This window comes from Diospyros lotus, chromosome 8 (genome assembly GCF_014633365.1).
Source record: "Diospyros lotus cultivar Yz01 chromosome 8, ASM1463336v1, whole genome shotgun sequence".
NCBI lineage: Eukaryota > Viridiplantae > Streptophyta > Magnoliopsida > Ericales > Ebenaceae > Diospyros > Diospyros lotus.
Window position 1 is genome coordinate 33,990,521 of NC_068345.1, and position 21,243 is coordinate 34,011,763.

At 36.4% G+C, this 21,243-nt stretch overlaps 2 protein-coding genes across 4 annotated transcripts; one reads left to right on the forward strand and one right to left on the reverse strand.

Annotated features, from left to right (window-relative positions):
- The first annotated feature begins 1,353 nt into the window (after positions 1-1,353).
- LOC127807817 (squamosa promoter-binding-like protein 14) lies at positions 1,354-8,547 on the forward strand. Of its 2 annotated transcripts, XM_052345939.1 has the most exons (12): positions 1,354-1,581; positions 1,679-1,784; positions 2,140-2,764; positions 4,262-4,455; positions 4,597-5,438; positions 5,560-5,634; positions 5,708-5,815; positions 5,898-6,015; positions 6,234-6,369; positions 6,457-6,598; positions 6,702-7,289; positions 7,610-8,547. In XM_052345939.1, exons 3-12 carry the CDS (start codon positions 2,169-2,171, stop codon positions 8,009-8,011), a joined length of 3,201 nt encoding a protein of 1,066 aa, XP_052201899.1. In that variant the 5' UTR covers positions 1,354-1,581; positions 1,679-1,784; positions 2,140-2,168; the 3' UTR covers positions 8,012-8,547. The 2 variants fall into 2 exon arrangements, with proteins under 2 accessions (XP_052201899.1, XP_052201898.1); XM_052345938.1 differs by having other exon boundaries at positions 1,354-1,784.
- A 2,241-nt stretch (positions 8,548-10,788) lies between these two features.
- LOC127807818 (uncharacterized) lies at positions 10,789-12,745 on the reverse strand. 2 transcript variants are annotated; one of them, XM_052345941.1, is made up of 3 exons: positions 12,253-12,745; positions 11,549-12,008; positions 10,789-11,438 (listed from the first exon to the last, which is right to left on the reverse strand). In XM_052345941.1, the coding sequence occupies exons 1-3, from the start codon at positions 12,653-12,655 to the stop codon at positions 11,423-11,425; spliced, it is 879 nt and encodes a 292-aa protein (XP_052201901.1). In that variant the 5' UTR covers positions 12,656-12,745; the 3' UTR covers positions 10,789-11,422. The 2 variants fall into 2 exon arrangements, with proteins under 2 accessions (XP_052201901.1, XP_052201900.1); XM_052345940.1 differs by having other exon boundaries at positions 10,790-12,008.
- Positions 12,746-21,243: the final 8,498 nt, after the last annotated feature.

Sequence of the window (21,243 nt, forward strand, 5' to 3'; positions counted from 1 at the left end):
TAAAATGTGCAACAAAACATGAAATTATTATGCCACGGAACAAATGCTGTGCAAAAGAAACGGGGTCAAGGAAAACTTACCAAAGGTAAGGTACAAACGGACCCCAGAGGATGGTAGAGAGGAAGAAAATCTCATGTGAAGTTCTTTGACAAGGAGAGTGATGAAAGGGCGCCCTTACAGGAAAAGATGAGAGAAGAGAGAGGAGCATAAGTCAATTGGCTTCTTTTGATAAGAATGAGGACGAGATGGGACAGAGGGGGACTGGGAGTATTTTGAGTAATTAAGAAAATTAATAATTATTTTGTAACGTTAAGGTGCAAACTGACATGTGGCATTAAAGCTTAAGAAAAATTGATGTTAGTTTTAAAAATGACTTTGTGAAATTGATCCTTAATTTGAGCAAGAAAGATCTCTAACATTTTTAGAAATATTTGGGCTTATTTTTGTCAAATTTAATTTGAAGGGAAATCGGGTATGAGAGAGTATTTATTTATTATTATTATTATAACCTACTATAAAATCAAGGAGAAAGGGAAGAAGGTTGGGGTTGGGGAGGTGGTACGATGGAATGGACATTGATGGATGGGACTGCTCATCTCGTGTCGTCGGCTCTAATAGTACTAGTAATTCCGCTGTTTGCGTGCGTGTGATGTGTGGGTCTGTTGTGTTCTGTTCTTCCATTTATTTGGCTTCTGGCTGTGGCTGTGGCTGTGGCTGTGGCTGTGGGAATATATTACATTCACATGTCCATTTGTACTCCTCTCCTCTCTCCCCCTCTGCTCCCAATTGCTATACAGCTGGCAATGCCACCCCCCACTAATCCTCTTAGCCCTCCTCCCTTCTCATCACTGTTTCCAATTAATGACAACCAATCATCATCATTATTATTATTATTATTATCATTATTGTGGTCATCTTCCACACACACACACACACACACACACAAACTAAAACTATATTTATCTTAAATGAGTTATTATTGTTGGTTTTAAGTTTGAAGTATGATTTTGTAATTTTGTTTGGAAATTTGACATTGATGCCAATATTATTATCACTCTAATATCAATTAATTTATTTATTATAATTAAGAGGGGTGAGAGTAGTTAGGCGTATAAAAGCGTGAATTTATTTATATTATTATTATAAACCTCGTAAAAATTTAAAGTTTTTAAGGTTTGATTTAGACGTCGTTAGAGCCTTAAAAAATAGAATTTTAGAGAAGTGGATGATTAAAGGAGGAAAATGAAATTGAAATTGAAAAAGGAAGGTTGGAATGGAAAGAAAGAAAGAAAGAAAGAAAGAAAGAGTTCGTACGACTCCCTCCAGTAGTAGTAAGGTAGTCTATATGCACCGTCTCTGCTCGCTTTTCTCTCTCTCTCTCTCTCTCCCTCTCTCTCTGTATCGCATGTACAACGGACAAGCCCACGTCAATATTAAAACAACAAAAAAAAAAAGTGGGGTTCCAGAGACGAAGATCAATTCGGAAGCCTGCCTCTCATTGATTCCCCATCTGGTCGGCGGCCGGCCGGAGCAAGACCTTTTTCACGCCCCCCAAAATCCGTCTTCCGGCAAGAGTTTTCGGTTTGTTACTGCCGATGTTTGTCTGCCTTCTCGATTTCCGTCGTCTCTGCGATCTGAATCTGATTCCCTTTTCTTGTCTTTTTGACTGCTGCGAAAGAAATTCGATCGGGTTGGAGATCCTGCAGAAAACCTGATTTGGCAGGGGAGTTGGTTTGAGTAAAGAGGCAAATGGAGTTCTTTGACTCTGAACACCCCTCGTGAAGGTACTTTCATTGTTATTGTTGATTTTTTTTATTTTGGGTAGTTTCCTTGCGCATAAGAAGGTCCAAACAGTTTTAGGCAATTGGACTTCTCTTTCTGTGAAAGAAATTGAAGCAGAATTTCATGCTTAATTATAGTGCATACCCATACCCTTTCGATTTTAGCCACTCCACTTTCTATTCTAACTTTGTCGTGTTGTCACCTCTTAGTTATCCTGTTTGTTGCAATTATTTTCTCTTGTGCTCTCTGATTTTTCGTTTCTAAATCCATATTTGTAGATCAATTTAGGACTACAATACTGAACATAGGATTAATGGCATGACAAACTTCTGCTGATTTTTGTCTTCAAATGTGTAGGCTCATCATACTTTGAGAACTTTTGAGGGATGGAACAGGTAGGTGCCCGAATCGCCTCTCCGATGTTTGCACACCAGCCTCTTGTGTATGAGGGGCATGCCATACCAAAGAGGAAGCATAATTTATTGTTTGAGCCGCCAAATTACCAGCTGCAACAGGGGGAATCCGGTTTTCAAATCCCCGCAGGCGACTGGAACTCTAAGAATTGGATCTGGGACAGTGTCCGGTTCATTGCCAAACCATTGGAATCCGATGTATTCCCTCTTGGGGCTAATGCAAACTCAGTGCAGTCTGAACAACAGCAAATAAGTGACAGGGAAGATGGTGGGGTTCCTTCATTATCGAAGAAAAGTGGTTTAGATGATGAGGATGAGACCCTTCGGTTGAACCTAGGTGGTGGGGGCTTGAGTTCTTTGGAGGAGCGAATGTCAAAGCCCAATAAGAGAGTCAGATCGGGATCTCCTGCTGGGCGCACCTATCCGATGTGTCAGGTTGATGATTGCCAGGAAAACCTGGCAAATGCTAAGGACTATCATCGCCGGCATAAAGTTTGTGAGACTCACAGCAAATCAAGTAAAGCATTAGTAGCAAAACAGATGCAAAGGTTCTGCCAACAGTGCAGCAGGTAGACTATTTTAAATCCTCCTCTATTTACTTTTATTTCACTTAGCAGTAGATTGGTTTAAAATGATTGATGACTTGAGTTCTTGGTAGCTTCTTCTGTTATTCATGGATTCATTACGTCTATAACCTTTTGTCATGACCTTTAAAAGACCTATATAGACACTCCAGTTACTAACTTTAATCTCCAACTTGTAATATTAAGGGTGATTTGGTATTTTACTTTGATTTGTAAGATAATAGCTATGAGTATCACTATAAGTTTAGCCTAAAATTCTAGTTTCTGTTTTTTCAAAATCTGCCTTCTCTATTTTTGTGAAAATGTTTATCTGAAAATATATGTTATTGTATTTTGAAAATTAAGAAATGTTTTCATTTTATTTATTTAAAAGTTTGTTCTATTCTAGAAAGTTAATAACTTTAGCTCACGTTTTTCCCCTTTGTGAAAATCCGAAAGTCTGATTTCTATTTTGCTGATTTCAAAAGTTATTAATTGAATTTTCTTAAATCTTTCTCCTTATTTTTTTTTATTTCTTAATAAGATATCTATTTAACAAAAGTCTAGCAATTTTTTTCTATTTCTTATTAAGAAATAAAAGTCTAGCAATTTTTTAGTTACTACAAAATTTTTAAGCATTTGTTGAGATACTGGATGACTATGTTAAGTTAGAGCCTACAAATTTGCATGCATGTTATATATTATTATACCTGATTAAATGTTTCTAGCATCATATATATAACAATTTTTGCTTCAGTATCTAAAACATATGCAATAATTGCTTTGAAGTATATACAGCAACTATTTCATTGCTCGGTTTATTCTTTTAAAGCTCTTTTTATTGATGGGGCAAACTCTTGTTAACAACGATAAAGTTTCTCATTTATGATTGGAAGGTCATAGGTTTAAGTTGTGGGAACAGCTCGCAAAGTAACGGAAAGTCCCTTGCAACCCCAACCCCAAACGCTCCCCCCCCCCTCCCCCCCAAATTGATTGTTCTATGTTGGTGATTGTTATATGTTAAAAATTGCATGCTTTATTGTTAAGTATTGATTGTTTATATTTTATTGGTAGTGAATTAACATTTTATACATTGATTATTAATATGCTACAAAAAAGAACTATTGTGAATTATATTATTTTTTATGACATTCGTTGTCTCCTTTTTTTAATCTAATACGGGCACTATTGGCTTTTTAAAATTTCACTAATAGCAATTTATAGCAACATGGGATTATTCTATGATAGTGGGTTCATCTGTACAAGCACTAAAGCCCAAGAGGTGTAGTTGCATTTAACCCTTCATTGGTGAAGGTGCCATTTACTCAGTTAAGTTCAGATACACGCATGAGCGTACCATTCTTTTTAGCCATGTCTATTGACTTTCATTTGTTTTCCAACAGAATTTTGTCTTATCCTTATTCAGTGCTACTTCCATGGAAGCTATTGCTGCTATTATTATGCGTTTAAAACAACAGTTAATCTTCTTTACCATATTTTCAGGTTTCATCTTCTTTCTGAGTTTGATGAGGGGAAACGGAGTTGTAGGCGTAGGCTTGCTGGGCATAACCGGCGAAGGAGAAAAACTCAGACAGAGGGTGTTTCCTCGCAGATATTACCCTCTGTTGACCATAATAAAACTGGCAATGCGGATTTAGATATAGTTAATTTGCTAAAAGTTTTAGCTCACGCACAAGGTAACTAGTTGAATTATGAGATTGATTTTTAACACTTCCACCCCCCCCCCCCCCCCCCCCCCCCCCCAAACAAAAACAAAACCACCACCACCACCATATATATGCTTATCTAAAGTAAAAATGTTTGTATCTTGAACCCAGAGAACAAAGAGGTTAAAAGCACTAATTGGTCATCGCTACCTAGCAAGGATCAAATCATTCAGATTCTCAGCAAGATAAGTTCATTGCGTTTGCCACTTGATTTAGAAGCAAAGTTAGCTGCATTGGGAAATATAAGTAGATCCATTCCTGAACAAGCATCTTCAGATAACCATAGCAGGTTGAATGGAAACATGTCCTTTCCCCCTACCAAGGATTTACTTGCTGTCATGTCGACCACTCTGCCAGCCTCTCCTCCTGATCCCCCTGCAGTTCTGTCCGAAGGAAACAACCAGGATGTTGATACAGATAAGTTTAAGCTGGCCTGTAGGGACCAAGCATTAAATATTCACACACGAAAGGAAGTTGCTCCTGAGTTTCCTTCGGCTGGAGGAGAGAGTAGCAGTTCAACTTACCAGTCTCCTGTTGAGGATTCAGTTTACCAAGTTCAACATTCTGGGGCAAATTTACCTTTGCAGCTGTTTGGTTCCTCACCTGAAGATAATCACCCAACAAAACTGGGGCGTTCAAGAAAGTACTTCTCTTCTGACAGCAGTAATCCCATTGAAGAGACATCGCATTCATCTTCTCCAACTGTTGTGCAACAACTTTTTCCAATGCAGACCACAAGAGAAGTTGATGCAGAGAGGATCTCGACAGGTGGAGAAGTTAGTGGAAATATTGAAGGCAGTAATACTAATCGTTGCTTTGCATCTCTTGAGCTTTTTGGACGGCCAAATAAAGGTGCTAGTAATGTTTCATTTAAAGGCTTGCCATACCAGGCAGGGTCCATGTCCTCCTCTGGGTCTGATCACTCACCATCTAGCTTCAATGCTGATGTGCAGGTAATTACCTGCATGTACCATTTGCATGGGCTGATTATTCCAGTCAATGTTTTCTATTTTTGTACTTCGGTTAGCTTTTCCTGTCTGTCATGCAATTAATTAGGATATACTGTGACCCTAGGATCGGACTGGAAGGATAATATTCAAACTATTTGGCAAGGACCCCAGCCAATTACCTGGAACATTGCGAACTCAGGTGATACTTTTAATTTTTTGGTTCCATTGTAACTGATTGGACCACCTAATCTTGTTATTGCCTTTATTTGTAGGTCTACAATTGGCTTTCTTACAGTCCATCAGAAATGGAGAGTTACATTAAGCCTGGTTGTGTGGTCCTATCCATTTATATGTTGATGTCATCTTCTGCTTGGGAGCAAGTAAGTAAATTGTGTTACTACGGCTCACTGTTACTTGTTGGACTGTTAGACTTACCATTTACTGGGTGTGTGATTTTTGCAGCTTGAAGCAAACCTTCTACAGCATGTCAATTCTTTGGTTTACAATTCTGATACTGACTTCTGGAGAAATGGAAGGTTTTTTGTTCATGCAGGAAGGCAGTTAGTTTCTCACAAGGATGGTAAGTGTCAGTATCCTTTAGTGTCTTAAAGGTTTCAAACTGCTACTCTCTGCCTCAAGAAGTTTCCTGTAATTTCTTCAGGAACTAGATTGTATGATCTACCAAACAAAAATTGAAGAAAAAAGAAAAGAAAGAAATGGTTTTTTTAAGTTTGTTGATCTTTTAATATCGTCATTTCATGTCTAGAAATTGCCTGATGTATGTTTTTCAATCTCCAGGAGATATTCGCATCTGTAAATCTTGGAGAGCTTGGCACTCCCCAGAGTTAACGTTAGTGTCCCCCTTGGCAGTTGTAGGTGGGGAAGAGACCTCTCTTTCTTTGAGGGGACGAAACCTGAATATTCCTGGAACCAAGTATGTGAACTATGTTCTCTTGGAAGCACCTATATTGCATTCTCCTACACTTATATCTTATATGTTTGTTTTTTGATTACTGTGCAGGATTCACATCACGCATATGGGTGGTTACTTATCAGGAGTTCCAGAACCAGCGAATGATGAAACTTCATTTAATGAGATAAAGTCGGTCAGTTTTAAAATTCATGGGTTGCCTCCTGGTGTACTTGGTCGCTGTTTCATTGAGGTAGCACTTTGAATGTGATTGATCTCTTTTCATATTTCATGTAAAAGTTCAAAAAATTTGAGTAGAGTGTATTAATTGTAGCATCTTCTAATGATGTGAACAGGTCGAGAATGGTTTGACAGGCACCAGTTTTCCTGTGATAATAGCCAATGCTAACATCTGTGACGAATTGAGACTCCTTGAGCGTGAATTTGATGAGGGTGCCGAAATGCATGGTACTATTTCAGAGGATCATGTTCCTGATTATGGGCAATCCCAGTCAAAGCGAGAGGTACTGCACTTCTTAAATGAACTTGGATGGCTATTCCAGAGGAAGCGAGACTGTTTGCAATCCGAGGTTCCTGATTATGCACTTGCTCGGTTCAAATTTTTGTTTGTATTCTCCGTTGAAAGGGACTGTTGTGCCTTGGCTAGAACCCTCCTGAACATTCTACTAGAAGGCGGGGAGCCATCAAGAGAGTCTTTAGAGATGCTATCTGATATTCACCTTCTGACCAGAGCAGTTAAAAGAAGGTGCAGGAACATGGTTGACTTGCTCATTCGGTACTCTGTACTCAGTGGTAACGGTACCTCCAAGTACATTTTCCCACCAAATTTTGTTGGACCTGGCGGTGTTACACCTCTACATCTAGCTGCTTGCACCTCCAGTTCAGATGATATCGTTGATGCTTTAACAAGTGACCCGCAGGAGGTATTTTGGTTTTACTTGTTGCTCTTTAGTCCCTCTCTGGTTTTAAGTAGATCCTTTTAGCTGCCCCTGAATTTTTCTCAACTTCGTTGAAGCTCCCTGAGATGGGGCAACATTAATTTTTCAGGGCTTTACGAAGTTTTAGTTTAAAATTCATTTTTTTTTTTAAGGTGGTGCTGTGTTCCTTTCTCTCCAAAACAGTAATTAACAGCAATAATAGTATATATTGTATGATAAATAAAGGAATGGAATAATTGAAGGCATGTGATTTTAATGTACCTAGGTATCTTTCCCTCTCATATATTGATTGTCTTCCAACGCAGATTGGGTTGCACTGCTGGAACTCCCTTCTGGATGCAAATGGGCGGTCTCCACATGCCTATGCCTTGATGAGGAATCACCACTCCTACAACCGGCTGGTGGCTCGTAAGCTTGCTGACCGAAGGAATGGTCAATTATCTGTATCTATGGGAGTTGAGATAGAGCAACAAGGACTTTCCCAATTCAAGCGGGGGCAGATCTCTTGTTCTACGTGTGCTGCCGTGGCCTCAAGGTACAACAGGAGGGTGCCTGGTTTACAAGGCTTCCTTCAACAGCCATACATGCACTCCATCCTCGCCATTGCTGCTGTCTGTGTATGTGTCTGCCTGTTTTTACGAGGCCAGCCAGATATCGGAAGGGTTGCCCCCTTTAAGTGGGAGAATTTAGGTTACGGCTCAAGTTAATCCGAAGAAAAAGCAAATAACCGAGGCTTTGGTAGTTTGGCCGCCGGCTTCTTGGAATTTTACTTGGGACGGAACAATGAAAATTGGAGATATTGGGTTGTGATTCGGGTAATGAATGCTGTTGCTGATTTTGGGGGATCCTTTTGCATTTTGACTTTCTTCTTGATCCGCCTGCCTCCATAGTATGTAGAGCGAGCGAAGAGCATTCCAAGTAAGAGAGGGGTGGTGAATGAACCTACTAGGAGGACCGGAAAACCCAAGCAATTTGTGAAAGCGAAAGTGAGGCCATCCATTACCCGTTTGAGACTGCGTAAGAAAAATCTGTTGCTTTTTCTTGGTTAATTATGGTGGAGGTTATTTTGTAAAAATAAAAAATAAAAAAAATTCATGAGACTACATATGGATTAATTATTTTATGACTGTAAAGCCGATCACTGCTACTCACTTTAGGATCATTTAGGCATTGTGATATTTACATTATGGAACAGTGAAATATTATGCTGGAAATAACAGCTACTTTTCTGTTCCGGAGTTTACTTCTTCGATCACTCGTCTAATCGCTCTAACAACTACTGTCTTATGTATGGTATGGAACCAGCAGAAGTTGAATTTGGTTTTGATTCTGTAAACTAAACTGCTTAATTACACATTTAGGCAAAAAGCATAAAAATGTTCCTTAACTTCAGCAATTTGGTTATTTAGCCCCTCAACTTCAAGTTAGACCTATCATGTCCTTTTAACTTTCAATTTCATAATAATCATGCCCCTCAACTTTCTTATTTTATAACAATCACACATCTCTTGTTCAATCGGTATAACGCATGAATTTATGCATGATTAAGGAGTGTGCTGGCTAAAACTTCGTCAACATCTTCCTCTTCCTTTCTCGTGCCTAGTCTTCCTCGTCATTGCCAATGACCTTTCACCTTCCTCATTGTCGCTGACTAACCTTTGGCCTTTATGTCACCAATCAACCTTTGGCTTTCCTGTCGTCAACTAACCTCTCATCTTCCTCACAACTGACCAATCTCTTGCATTCCTCACCGTCGATCGACCTCTTGCATTCCTTCATTGCACCAATGACCTCTCATCTTCTTTGCTGACCTATTGCCTTCCTCACCACCGTTGATTGTCTCTTGCTTTCCCCTTTTGCCGACCGACCTCTCACTTACCTCGCTACCGTCGCCTATCTTTTGCCTTCCTCATTGTCGTTGACCAACCCCTATTCCCCTTCATCGACTGACCTTTCCCCTACCTAGCCATTGATCGACTTCTCACCTTTTTATTGTCGACCCACCTCTTGCCTTCCCCGTCATCAACCAACCATAGTCCCTCATTTCTTGCTATCGATCGACCCTGATTTCACCATCCTCGCCACCGACCAACCTTGTTTGAGGTTGAATCAATCATGATGGCGGCCCAATCTAGTTTGTGTTTGTGAATCGATGAGCATATTTGAGGTTGAATCGATTCGTGTTACATGAAAATGATAGCATCGAGAATGAAAATGTTGATTCATGTTCGTGAATTGACGACGGCTCATCCCAGTTTGTGTTTGTGAATCAATGGCAGCATCAAGCAAACAGAGTTGTGAATTGACGGGGTTGAGTACCACCGAGGGTCTCCACTATCTTCACATTCCTCCTCTACAAGACCAAGGTCATCAGTTTTGACCTCTACTGTGTCTTTCATCTCTGACTTCGCATCCTCTCTTGCTGAGACGTGGCTCAATTGTACACCACATCACACGTGACGCCCTTTCATTAGCCTGGTCAATAAAGGGGTCCATTTAGCCTGGTCAATACGGGGGTCTATGTTAGATGCATGTAATTCATGTGCACCCAATCAACATGTGAGATGTGATTGTTTCAAAATTAATATTTCAGAAACATAATAGGTCCACTCTAAAGTTGAGAGGGACAAATAATTACAAGATAAAGTTGGAGGGCATATTTATCTCTTTTGCCTTCACATTTATGCAAATGATACGAAAATAATTTTGAAACATGGGAGTATATATATATATTGATTAATATGTTCATAATTTTATATTTAAGGCTATTTTCTATTTCTTTCAATTACAATTATGGTCTAATAATATCATAATATGTAACATAAATGAATCATTAATTTCCCAACTCAACATATATAAAGCATATTTGAATCCAATCCAATCCAATCCATTCCAATGTACGTCAATTTTTGTACTTTATTGCGAGGCAATTGTCATAGATACACAAGTTTGTTGTCATATGTCAACATATGTTTTTTTTTTTTGTGGATTTCAATATTGCATATTATGTAATAAGCATGCATGCATGGATATAGAGAGATGTTTACGGCTACGGGAACTCGTTATTATAATAATATATATAGTTTTGAAATGGAGGAATAAAAAAATCACTATAACTTCCTATATATACCTCTCCTTCACCCTGACGCTAGCTAGGAAGGATTAATTAATAATAATATTTGTGTAAGAAACTATGTATTTCAATTCAATTATCTATAGATTTGGAATATATATAAATTTGTTATGTTATTTGTGTTAAATTTTTCGACAAGAGCAACATATTAATTTCGTTGGAATATATATATATATATATATGATATGATATTCTTGAAATTATAATTTACAATTCTATTTTAAATGTAAATCTAGAGGACCTTGAGGTCCTCTCACTCTCTCACATCGGGTAAAAAGACAATGATGAGCTAATCTAAATTGTCAACAATTTCATTGATCTACGATAATATGCTTTCTATGATTTGATCCATCTCATTATCCGCTGTAAAATCTCTTTAATATGATCTGATCTATGATTTGAATATGATAATAAGAGGAGAGAATACACCTTCTACTATTAGAAACACTTCTGCAATCTTCAGAATCACAACAGCTAGCCCCTTAACGAAAAGATATTACATATATATATATATAAATATGTCACTCTAAACGACATATATATATATATATAGTAGCTTCTTACTGGAAGGAGAGAGAGGGAATACAACCAGTCGACGTCTTTCAACCATTACGAAGGGGAATTGCTGCAGCTTTTATATATCTTTTAAAGAATCTGCAAACTGCTCAAACCCAGCTCACATTTTAACTAAGCAAGCTGCTGCTGCTTCCTTCCAATTATATTCATCATCATATATACACATCAACAGACACACAAGAATACAGATATAATATATATATATATATATAGAGAGAGAGAGAGAGAGAGAGAGTTGAGGATACAATTAATTAATAATCTGCTGGTTGTGGCTTTCTGATCAGTATATATCCAGAGCTATGCATCTGCTTCAAGCGGAGCAGCCAAGAAACACATCTTCAGGTACGTACGTACACAAACTGATGATAGAGAAGAATCAGAACGAATTGAATTCTTCTGTTCTGATCATTCAAAACACTCCAACACTGTAACATCACATAAAACCATTTTGTTGATTACTAGCTTTTTGCAGTACTACTTATTGACCATTCATTCATTCTACGATTGTGATCTTCTTCCTGCTCTACCAACGCACCTTCCTCCTCCCGCAATGTTCTGAACCAGAGCGTCTCCAACTCCTTCCCCGAATCCCTCTATAAGCCCGCCAATGAACTCCACGAACACTATGGACGCCATGCGCGCCGCCACCCCCAGCCTGTTGGGCTTCTCCTCAACCTTGATCCCGGTCGCGTGAAGCCCATTGATCATGTTCTTGGCGCAAACTGCGTGGAGATGGTAATTGCAAGCCGCGCAATGGTACACTCTTCCCGATCTCTTCTTCTTGCACTCACCGCAGATGAAGGTAGAGTCGGCACCGCCGCTCGACAATGTCGTCGCCGGCAAGAGCTTCAAGGGATGTGGATGCACCGAGAAGTTCACTTCCACAGAGAGCATGGCGCAGCATGGATGCATCTGGAAACTACAAGCGCTGCACCGGAATGTGAAGCCCTTCATCGGCTTGCCACAAATATCACACTTCGGCCCCCAAATTCCACCTTTCAACAATAATTACGTAAACATATAAAAAAATCTGTGTATGAATTTGCTGTTGGAGAGATTTGATGAACTCTAGTGGTACAAAACCATCAAACCAAATAAACTCACAGAAATTTACGTGTGGACTCGCTTTTAAAGAGATTTAAACTCTGATGGCAGAGTATCATCATCAGGCCAAACAACCCTAGGGTTAGACACTTCTGATGATCATGTGAATACGGGAAATTTGTTAATAAATTGTACCTTGTTTGGGTCTGGGATGGAAGAGTAGCTTGTGGTGAGGATGGAGGGGATGAGACTTGAGAAATTGAGGAGATTTAGCGCAGAATTCATGGAGCTGGAAATCACATTGGCGGCAGGCGAAGTGCTTGTCGGCCCCGTACTCCTTGCAGCCGGAGCAGGTGAAGAGGTCCGGTGAGGTGACGCGGGTTAGGGAATGTTGTGGGTGACTGGAATGAAAGATCTCTTCCGAGGCGGCGCCGGACGGCGGCTGAGGGGAGGTGGGGAACTGGAAGGTGTAGGACTTCTTGGGAGGCTGCGGGGGCGGCTTTGTAGTACTTTCAGAACGCTGGAATTGTTGCATTGAAGAAGGAGATTTTGAGAGGACAAATGTTGCAGGCTTGTTCAATGGTTTTGTGGTCATCATCTTCTCTCTCTCTCTGTTTCTTTCTTTCTTTCTTTCTGAGGAATGGATGGATGGTGTGGAATGCAAATTGGTTGCAGTGGCGAATATTATTTATGCTGGAAAAAAGCAGTCACTTATCTGGTGGCCATGCAGATGCATTTAGGATGCCACTACCACCCCCTCACTCAACAACTCACTTTCTCTCCTTGGCGCCTGGATCGAATCAATTTACCAAACACCTCTAATCCTACAAGACACTTAAATCACAAGCAATTGTTAATCTTGGACCAAGTCGGTGATTTATGACTTTTTGAAAAAGTAGTTTGATAAATATTTATGAAAATACGTTATTAATTTATTAAAAAAGCCCAAGTAGTGTTCAAAATTACTGCACAAATAATACTTACGCTAAGATATTGTTTGTTAATAAAGATATAGATCGAAAAATATAAAATATAGAAAATATTTCAAACTTTTGTCTTTTCTAATATGTTTGTTAAATTTATCTAATGACTCTCCAAAAAAAAGGTCACGTGACTTCTTATCTATAATTTTTCAAATACGCTTATCTTTCTTCCCCTTCAAGATAAGCATATATTGGATTTTACATATAAAAAAAATGACACATGTTTTCTAATGTATTCCATAAAAATTAACAAACAGTTTGATAAAAATCTTATAATGTTTTTCAGTTTTTTCTTGACTATTTCTTAAAAAACATTCTAATCTTATCTTGATACAATTTTATCTTACTTATTCTAACAAAAGTTACTTAAGAGAATAGAGAATACACAAAATTTAATATGATTTAATTAATTCCAACAAACTTACCACCATGATCCTATGACATAGGGAAAAATTCATAGTTTTGCATGAGAAAACTATAGATCTTATTTATTAAGGATATAGTATTTGTACAACAAAAAGTGAACCCTCTTAGTTTGCCTTTCAGTACTCAAAATTTCTAGAACATGCTTTACACACATACTCTATTAGACATAAATTCATTAGACAACACATAATATATATAGCCCTTCTATTAAATACACAGAAATATATGTAAAAAAATTAAATTAAAATTAAAATTATGAAGAAATTAACACTATAACCTTTCACAATCAAACAATCATTCGGGAACCTTCCCTCACAGTTCTAGCTATGCTGCCACTTTAGTTACCTCTCACAGTTAACTAACAACACAAGAAAGAAGACACCAAATTCCAAAAGTAAATAGTTCCTGCATGTGTCATTTTATGATCACTGTTATATATGTGTGTGTATATGCCCACCGCCATTAAGTTCGAGCCTTTTATAATTGTGGGAATCAACTTCCTTAGGAATTGACCCAGATTTATATGCCACTGAAAGAACTAGTAATGAAGGGGGTGGGGGAAGCAAAAGAAAAGAAAATACATTGAATGCTTGAAGTGGGTAGAGGGCGGCCAAATTAAAGGAAAGATGAAAGTGAAAAGTTGATTATTAATAATTAAAAGGATTGTGCTGCACCAGAAGCAAACAGGCGAATAAAATGAGGGCCCAGAGAAGAGAAGTTTATTCCTGATGAGACCAACCAGCTATATATATAGCTAATTAATTAATTGGAATATAGTTAATTAAGATCAAACCAAAGAGACCCCCATATCCGTAATCAAGCTATATATGTGGAGTATCTCAACCAAGCACCCAAAGTCAAGTTCTTTTCTATCTTTTTGCTTTGCTTTGATAATGGGCAATCGGGACCTGTGTAAAATGTAATGCCTGCTATACACATAATTATATATTAATTAAAGAAAAGAGGGGGAGAGAAAAACTCGGACCTAATATATATATATATATATATTATTCGAATGAATGAATGGCATGCAATTGTAAGGACGACACGAGTTCGTAGCCTTTAGGAGGGTTCTGATTCCCTGTGTAATGTAAAGCAGAGAGAAGCGAAGAAATTGTTGCCACCTTTTTCATATTTTCTGGGGGCCGCAAGACTCAAAAGTCCCCCTGGATGGATCGGCGGAGAGATGTGCATTAGACCTTAATTCGTATAACCCATCCCAACCCAACGCAACCCTAGCTAGCAGCTATCTTAGCCTGCCCCTCTCTCTCACGCAACCCTAGCTAGCAGCTATCTTAGCCTGCCCCCCACTCTCTCTCTCTCTCTCGTATTTTCTTCTGCCCTGAGTTGTAAAGCAAATAATGGTATTACCAGAATAATAATGCGTGCATTTCTCATGAGCTTCTTAACTCTTGCTCGCTGTTCCATTGTGATTATATATTAGTGTGTTCTAAATCATGATCTACGAATAAGAAGATTAGATCCAAAAATAAATAAGGTCAAGAAGTCTACAAGGAAAAAAGAAAAAATCATGGAAGGTTGGCGACCCTGCTATCTAGGTTTCCTGGAGATCCCCAATATATATTACTCTCATATGAGTGGTAAAAGGGAAAACTCTCCAGGAGAGTAGTCAGTCTCCCGAAGAACTTTTGAATGCGTTCTTGGTCAAAGCACGTCATCTAACATTTGAAATTGACACCTTAAAAATCAGAATAAACCGTGTTGGGCTTGTATTTTCTAACAAAGTCCAAGGCGATGATGATAATTTGGGTTAGTTTTATAAGTTTCGATTCAGAATTAAAGTGATAGTTCAACACTTTTATTGGCAGCCTAAAATTAAAAATCAGGCCATAAGCCCTTAGCCTTCTCTTTGGAGAAGAAATGAGCCTTGCCTCATTTGCTCAAGAGAGAGGAGAACCCCTTAAAGCTCAAGCCCACTTGGGTGAGGGGTGTTGATCAACCGAGAGGTTTGGGTGTTTGAGTGTTTCGATTCTTGGGGGGGGGGGGGGGGGGGGGGGTTTGGGCCCCTTTGTGGTTTGGTGTCCCTATTCTTGGTCGTTGCCTAAGTGGTGATTGGACGAGTCCAGATCTGAGCCTTGGAGCAGTCTTCATGACTTTCATTGTTGTCGAAACGGGAGTTTTACTTCGTGTTCATCTTCTTGTTACCGAAGGGAGGTCTCATCTTTACTTTTTGTATTGTTTCAGTTTTCTGGTATATATTGTGCACTAACTTTGATTTGTAGCGCTTCCACCCTAACAAACGATCTCAAAAGATGTAATTTTTTTTTATCTGTCAGTTTTACCCTCTATAAATAGGGATTGACTTCTACTTTCCATATTGATAATTGTGACATGAAATTCAAATTTGACTATGATTGGGATAAATCTATAATTGAAGATTTATCTTCTTCGTGATTTATTTTCTAATTAGAATATAAATTTGTTTAAATCTTTTTTTGTATACATCTATAGATGAATGGTAAATTTATAAATAGATATATAATACTCTGAAATTATTATAGTAATATCATCATAGTGATATTTTGTTCTTCATGTCTATAGTTTTTCCTTATTTGGGTCTTCCATATAAATCTTTTATATTCGTTTGTGTGTTTGATGGTTTGATTATGGTTTGTTTTTTATTCTAAATCCTAACAATTTGGTATCAAAGCCGTTGGATTAGACCATCATCATTTTGATAGATCTCAGTTGTTGGATCATCAATCCTTCATTATTTTCTTCAACTAGGGTTTCTTGTAGCCACCGTCACAACCACCATCGCCACTGTTGTTGTAGGCTATCTCTTCATCTATCGTTGTTGACACATCAGCATCTAGTCATCATCTTCGATTTCACAGTCTATGGTGCCTCACCGGTTCGTCTTCCCAATCAACGACCTTTTTTTCTTTCAACCATCAATTATTGTCCTCCCACCATCATCGGCCTCTCGCCATCATCAACTTTCCCCCATTGCTGATAACAACACCTCTGCTTTTAGCCATTGTCGCCATTGACTTAACCATTGTAACCTAGTCGCAACCATCAATCCCTCATCCTCCTTCATCGTCAATAATTTCTTCTGCCTCCCCCATCGTTGCCATTGACTTTTGCATCTATCAACGTCTAGTATCCCTACCCAGATCATCATTATCGCCGTTGACTTCCGCCATTGTCGACGTCCACTATATATCCTTACCCAGATCTACCCATCCTAGTTCTGACAAATCCAAATTTGTCTCATCCATATTTGCTAGCCAAATCCACTATCCTAGTCTATTTTTTGTTAAGACTTTTGTTTATTAGCTTTTGACACTATTTGGGGTTATTTGATATTAGCAATGACAACCTTAAAATATGATATTCTATTGTTGGATCGAATGTTAGATTATTGCTATAGCAAGTTAAGATGCGTACAATTTTGACACAGACAAATTTAGATGATGCACTTTTAGAATTTGATAAAATGCCACAATCATGGAATACTAAAGAAAATAGTATAAGGATCATAAAGTCTTATCTCATATGCATATGCATTTATCGAATCAAATTTTGTAGAATATTTTGAAAAAAAAAATGTTGATAATCTATGGTTGAAACTGGAACAACTATGTATGACTAAAAACTTGACCAGTAAGTTGCATTGGAAGCAAATGTTATATTCTTATCAAATGACAAAATGTATGTCTATTGAAAGCCATTTAACAGGTTGTAAAGAAATTGTTTCTGACTTAAAAAACATGGAGATTACATATGATGATGAAGATTTGGTCTTAATTTTGTTATATTTTTTTGTCAATCTCATATTCAACTTTTAGAGACACCATATTCTATAGTTGTAACACTTTCATCCTAAAAGAAATTTCTGATACTTTGTTCTTGAAAGAGAATATTGATAAACAATTATTAGGAAACTCAGAAACTCAGGAAGAAGGATTTTATATTAGAGGGAGAACACATGATAGAAATTTTGGTAGCAAAAAAAAAAATAGATCAAAGTCTAAAAATAAAGACAAAGCTTGTAACTATTGTAAGAAGAAATGACACATCAAAAGGGAGTGTTTTAAGTTGCAAAACAAGCTTAATAGATAAGAACCTAACTAGAAAGGAAAACAACTAGAGACTTCAAGCTAAGCCAGTGTTGCTCAAAATAACAGTAGTGATAGAGAACTTTTAGTGATAAATAATGAAATTGTGAAGTCTTGTGAAAATTGAATGCTTGACACAACATTCATGCTTCATATGTCTTCTAATAGGGATTGGTTTTCAACACATAAAACTCTGTATACTGCTGATGTGTTAATGCAAAACAATTCTTCTTGTAAAATTGTTGCCATTGGAATAGTTAAAATGAAAATGTTTGATGGTATTGTTAGAACTTTAAGTGATGTCAATATGTTCTCAACAAGAGAAATCTTATTTGATTGAGTACTCTTGATTTAAATGAGCACAAGTTCATTGGTGAAGATGGAGTTATTAAGCTCAATAAATGTACTCTTGTTGTGATGAAAGGTAAAAAATAGTATGAAAGATTATATGTTCTGTAGGGTTTTACTATTATAGGTTATGTTGCTATTACTAGTTCTTTGTCAAATATTGATATCACTAAGTTATGACATGTGTTTTGGACATATGAATTAAATGAGTATGACTAAATTTATGTAGATGAGGAATCTTGGAAGGGAAAAACACTAGAAAATTGGAGTTTTGTGAATATTGTGTCTTTCACAAGCAAAAACGAGTCATATTTAATAAAGGCATTAATAACAACACAAAAATGGACACTAGATTATATATGTCAATTCTAATATTTGGGAGGGAGGTGCCAAATATATGCGGACTTTCATTGAGAATTTTTTTTAGAAAAGTTTGGGTATTATTCTTAAAACAAAATAATGATGTTTTTGTTACCTTCAAATAGTAGAATATTATGATTGAAAAATAAACTGAAAGGCTGACTAAGCATCTTTGCAAATATAATTGTTTAGAATTTTATTCAAAAGAATTTAATAATTTTTACAAAAAAGAAGAAATTGTAAGACATTTAACAGTCTAGATACACCATAGCAAAATGATAAAATCAAGTAGATGAACAGAATCTTGATGACAAATGTACGTTGCATGCTGTCTAATATTTTTGATTTTTCTAAGTCATTCTGTGTTGAGGTTGCAAATATTGCATGTTTTTTGGTTAACCGGTTTCCTTCCATTGCCATTGATAACTAGTCTCCTGGAAATTATTCTAATTAAAATTTTTTTGGATATCCTACATTTGCACATGCTAATTATGGAAAGTTAGAACTAAGATCTAAAAGTGTGTCTTCCTTGATTATAAATCTGGGGTTAAGGGTTATAAGTTATGGGATCCAAAAGTATCTAAAATTATAATTAACAGAAATGTTATATTTGATGAAATTATCATATTTCGTGGTTTGTTTCCAAAAAAATTTAACCTTATAAGTTAGTAGAGCTCTAACTTTTAGGTTGAGATTGAAATTAATAATAGTCATACATTTGAATCCATGCCTTAGATTAAGTCAAGCCTTAAGTCAAACCCAAAAGAAAATACCGATCCATCACAATATTGTATTGCAAAAGATAGATCTATAAGAAACATCAACCGCCTCCCTAAAGGTATTTGAGACAGATCTTGTTATTTATACTTTGACTGTGGCTGATAATATTGACTGTAGCGAGCGTTGTCTGGATTTGATTAGTATTCATCAATAAGATTAGTTTTTCGTAATTTTACTTGAAGAAAGAATTATGAATAATTCTATATTTGAATTTTGTGTCAAGGTGGAGTTTGTTATAATTATGACTTAAATTCAAATTTAATGGTGATTGGGATATATCTACAATTGAAGATATATCTTCTTCAATGTTCATTAAGATTTTTTTTTTTGTGGCTCATGTTCTGATTAGAATATGTATTTGTTTAAATTATTTTTATATATATTTATATATAGATGAGTAGTAGATTTATAAAGAGGTAATGAATATATTGAAATTATTGTAACAATATCATCATAATGATATTTTGTTCTTCTACCAATATTTTTTTTATTTGAGTTTTTCACGTAAATCATTTTTGTTTGTTTGTATGTTTAATAGTTTAATTGTGTTTTATTTTCGATCTCAAATTCTAACACCAAGTATGCGAAAAAATACTACATCTAATACATTATTTTCTCTTTTTTGTTTCTCAATTAAAATTGATTATTTTCTCTTTTTTGTTTCTCAATTAAAATTGACTTAAGTTTCAGAAGACTCGCGTAAGAGACACCCCTAATTATCTTTTGTCTTATAGTCTCTCGATGACCTATAACCCCCCCCCCCCTACCTTTCGAAAGATTTAAAGACGTTTTTTTGATAATTAAAAATTTATTATTGTAATTTAGCAAAAACATACAATAATAATGGTCTGTTGTCTTGTAGGGTCCCGAGTAATTGTTTGTTTGTTCTTACAAATGGAAAAAAAAAGAAAAAAGTGTCATGATTCCTTTCTAAGTTGAAGTTGGTAGGCAAATGTCTCTCCATCATCATTTGTAATTATAATATCCAACATTTAGTTAGTGATGTATGCTTATGCTTTGTTTTTTTATGTTATGTTGTTTCAACAAGTTAATATTAACAATTTCTAACGTTATATTAATTTAAATAATTTGAACAATAACATTATTATATATGAATTTATGAAGCAACGTAGCGCGATCATCTCACCATTGAGTCACTAAATTTAATACATTAAGGCAGAATTAGAGTCCAGAATTCAATTTGGGTGCAAATCATTAATAATCCTAGTGGGCTGGGGGGGGGGGGGGGGGGGGTGAGGACGGTAGCTGGTAGCTAGTAATCCTAGTACTAAAACAATTAACTAAACACATGTCGCGTAGCTTAAAAACTTTAAGGGTGTGTTTGATTACACATATTTATTATAAAAAATATGTAATAATTACACATTTTTTATAAAAAATAATCAAACAATTTTAATTTTTCTATAAAAAAATATGTATGGTACAAGTATTTAAAATTTCTTTCCATGAAATTCATTTTTCAAGCGGTGGAGTGATTTTTATTTTCTAGGTAATGATTGGCTGGAAAATAAAAACCACTCAACCCCTTTAGAAAATGAATTCTATAGAAATAAACTTTAGCATTTAGGTAGAAAAGAAAGTATTTTTCAATTTATATGGAAAACAAAAACCATCTCCCCCTAGATGAAATTTTTCATGAAAAAAAACCCAAAAACAAGCTTTAATTGTTATACAATAGAATTCAATTCCATGAAAAATGTAGTGTGTCAAACACTCAAGATGAAATTCAATTCCTTGGATGGAACATTTTTCATGTTATCAAACACACCCTAAATGCTTATACCATATATATATATATATATATATATTTCATAAAAAATTAGAAGTGTTTGATTTTTCTATAAAAAAATATATGTAATAATTAAAAATTTTCTATAAAAATATGTGCAATCAAACAAATCTGCCCCCCTCTGTATATGAATTCAACATTTAAATTAAATTGCTGGTAACTAGTAAACTTGTGTGAGAGCTTAGGCAAAATAGAAAGTAAACAGAGATGTGTATTCATTGTTTTGTAGCATAGACGCAGTAAACATAAACGGTGAGCCATAAATCAGTTAAGCCCAGGGGATTAAGTACTTCGATCCTAAACAATAATACGTCTCTTAATTTCCCTTCTCAATATGTAGTCCGTCCAGGACAAGGCATAAGACCCGGCCCGTGCCATCCCATGCCATATGAAA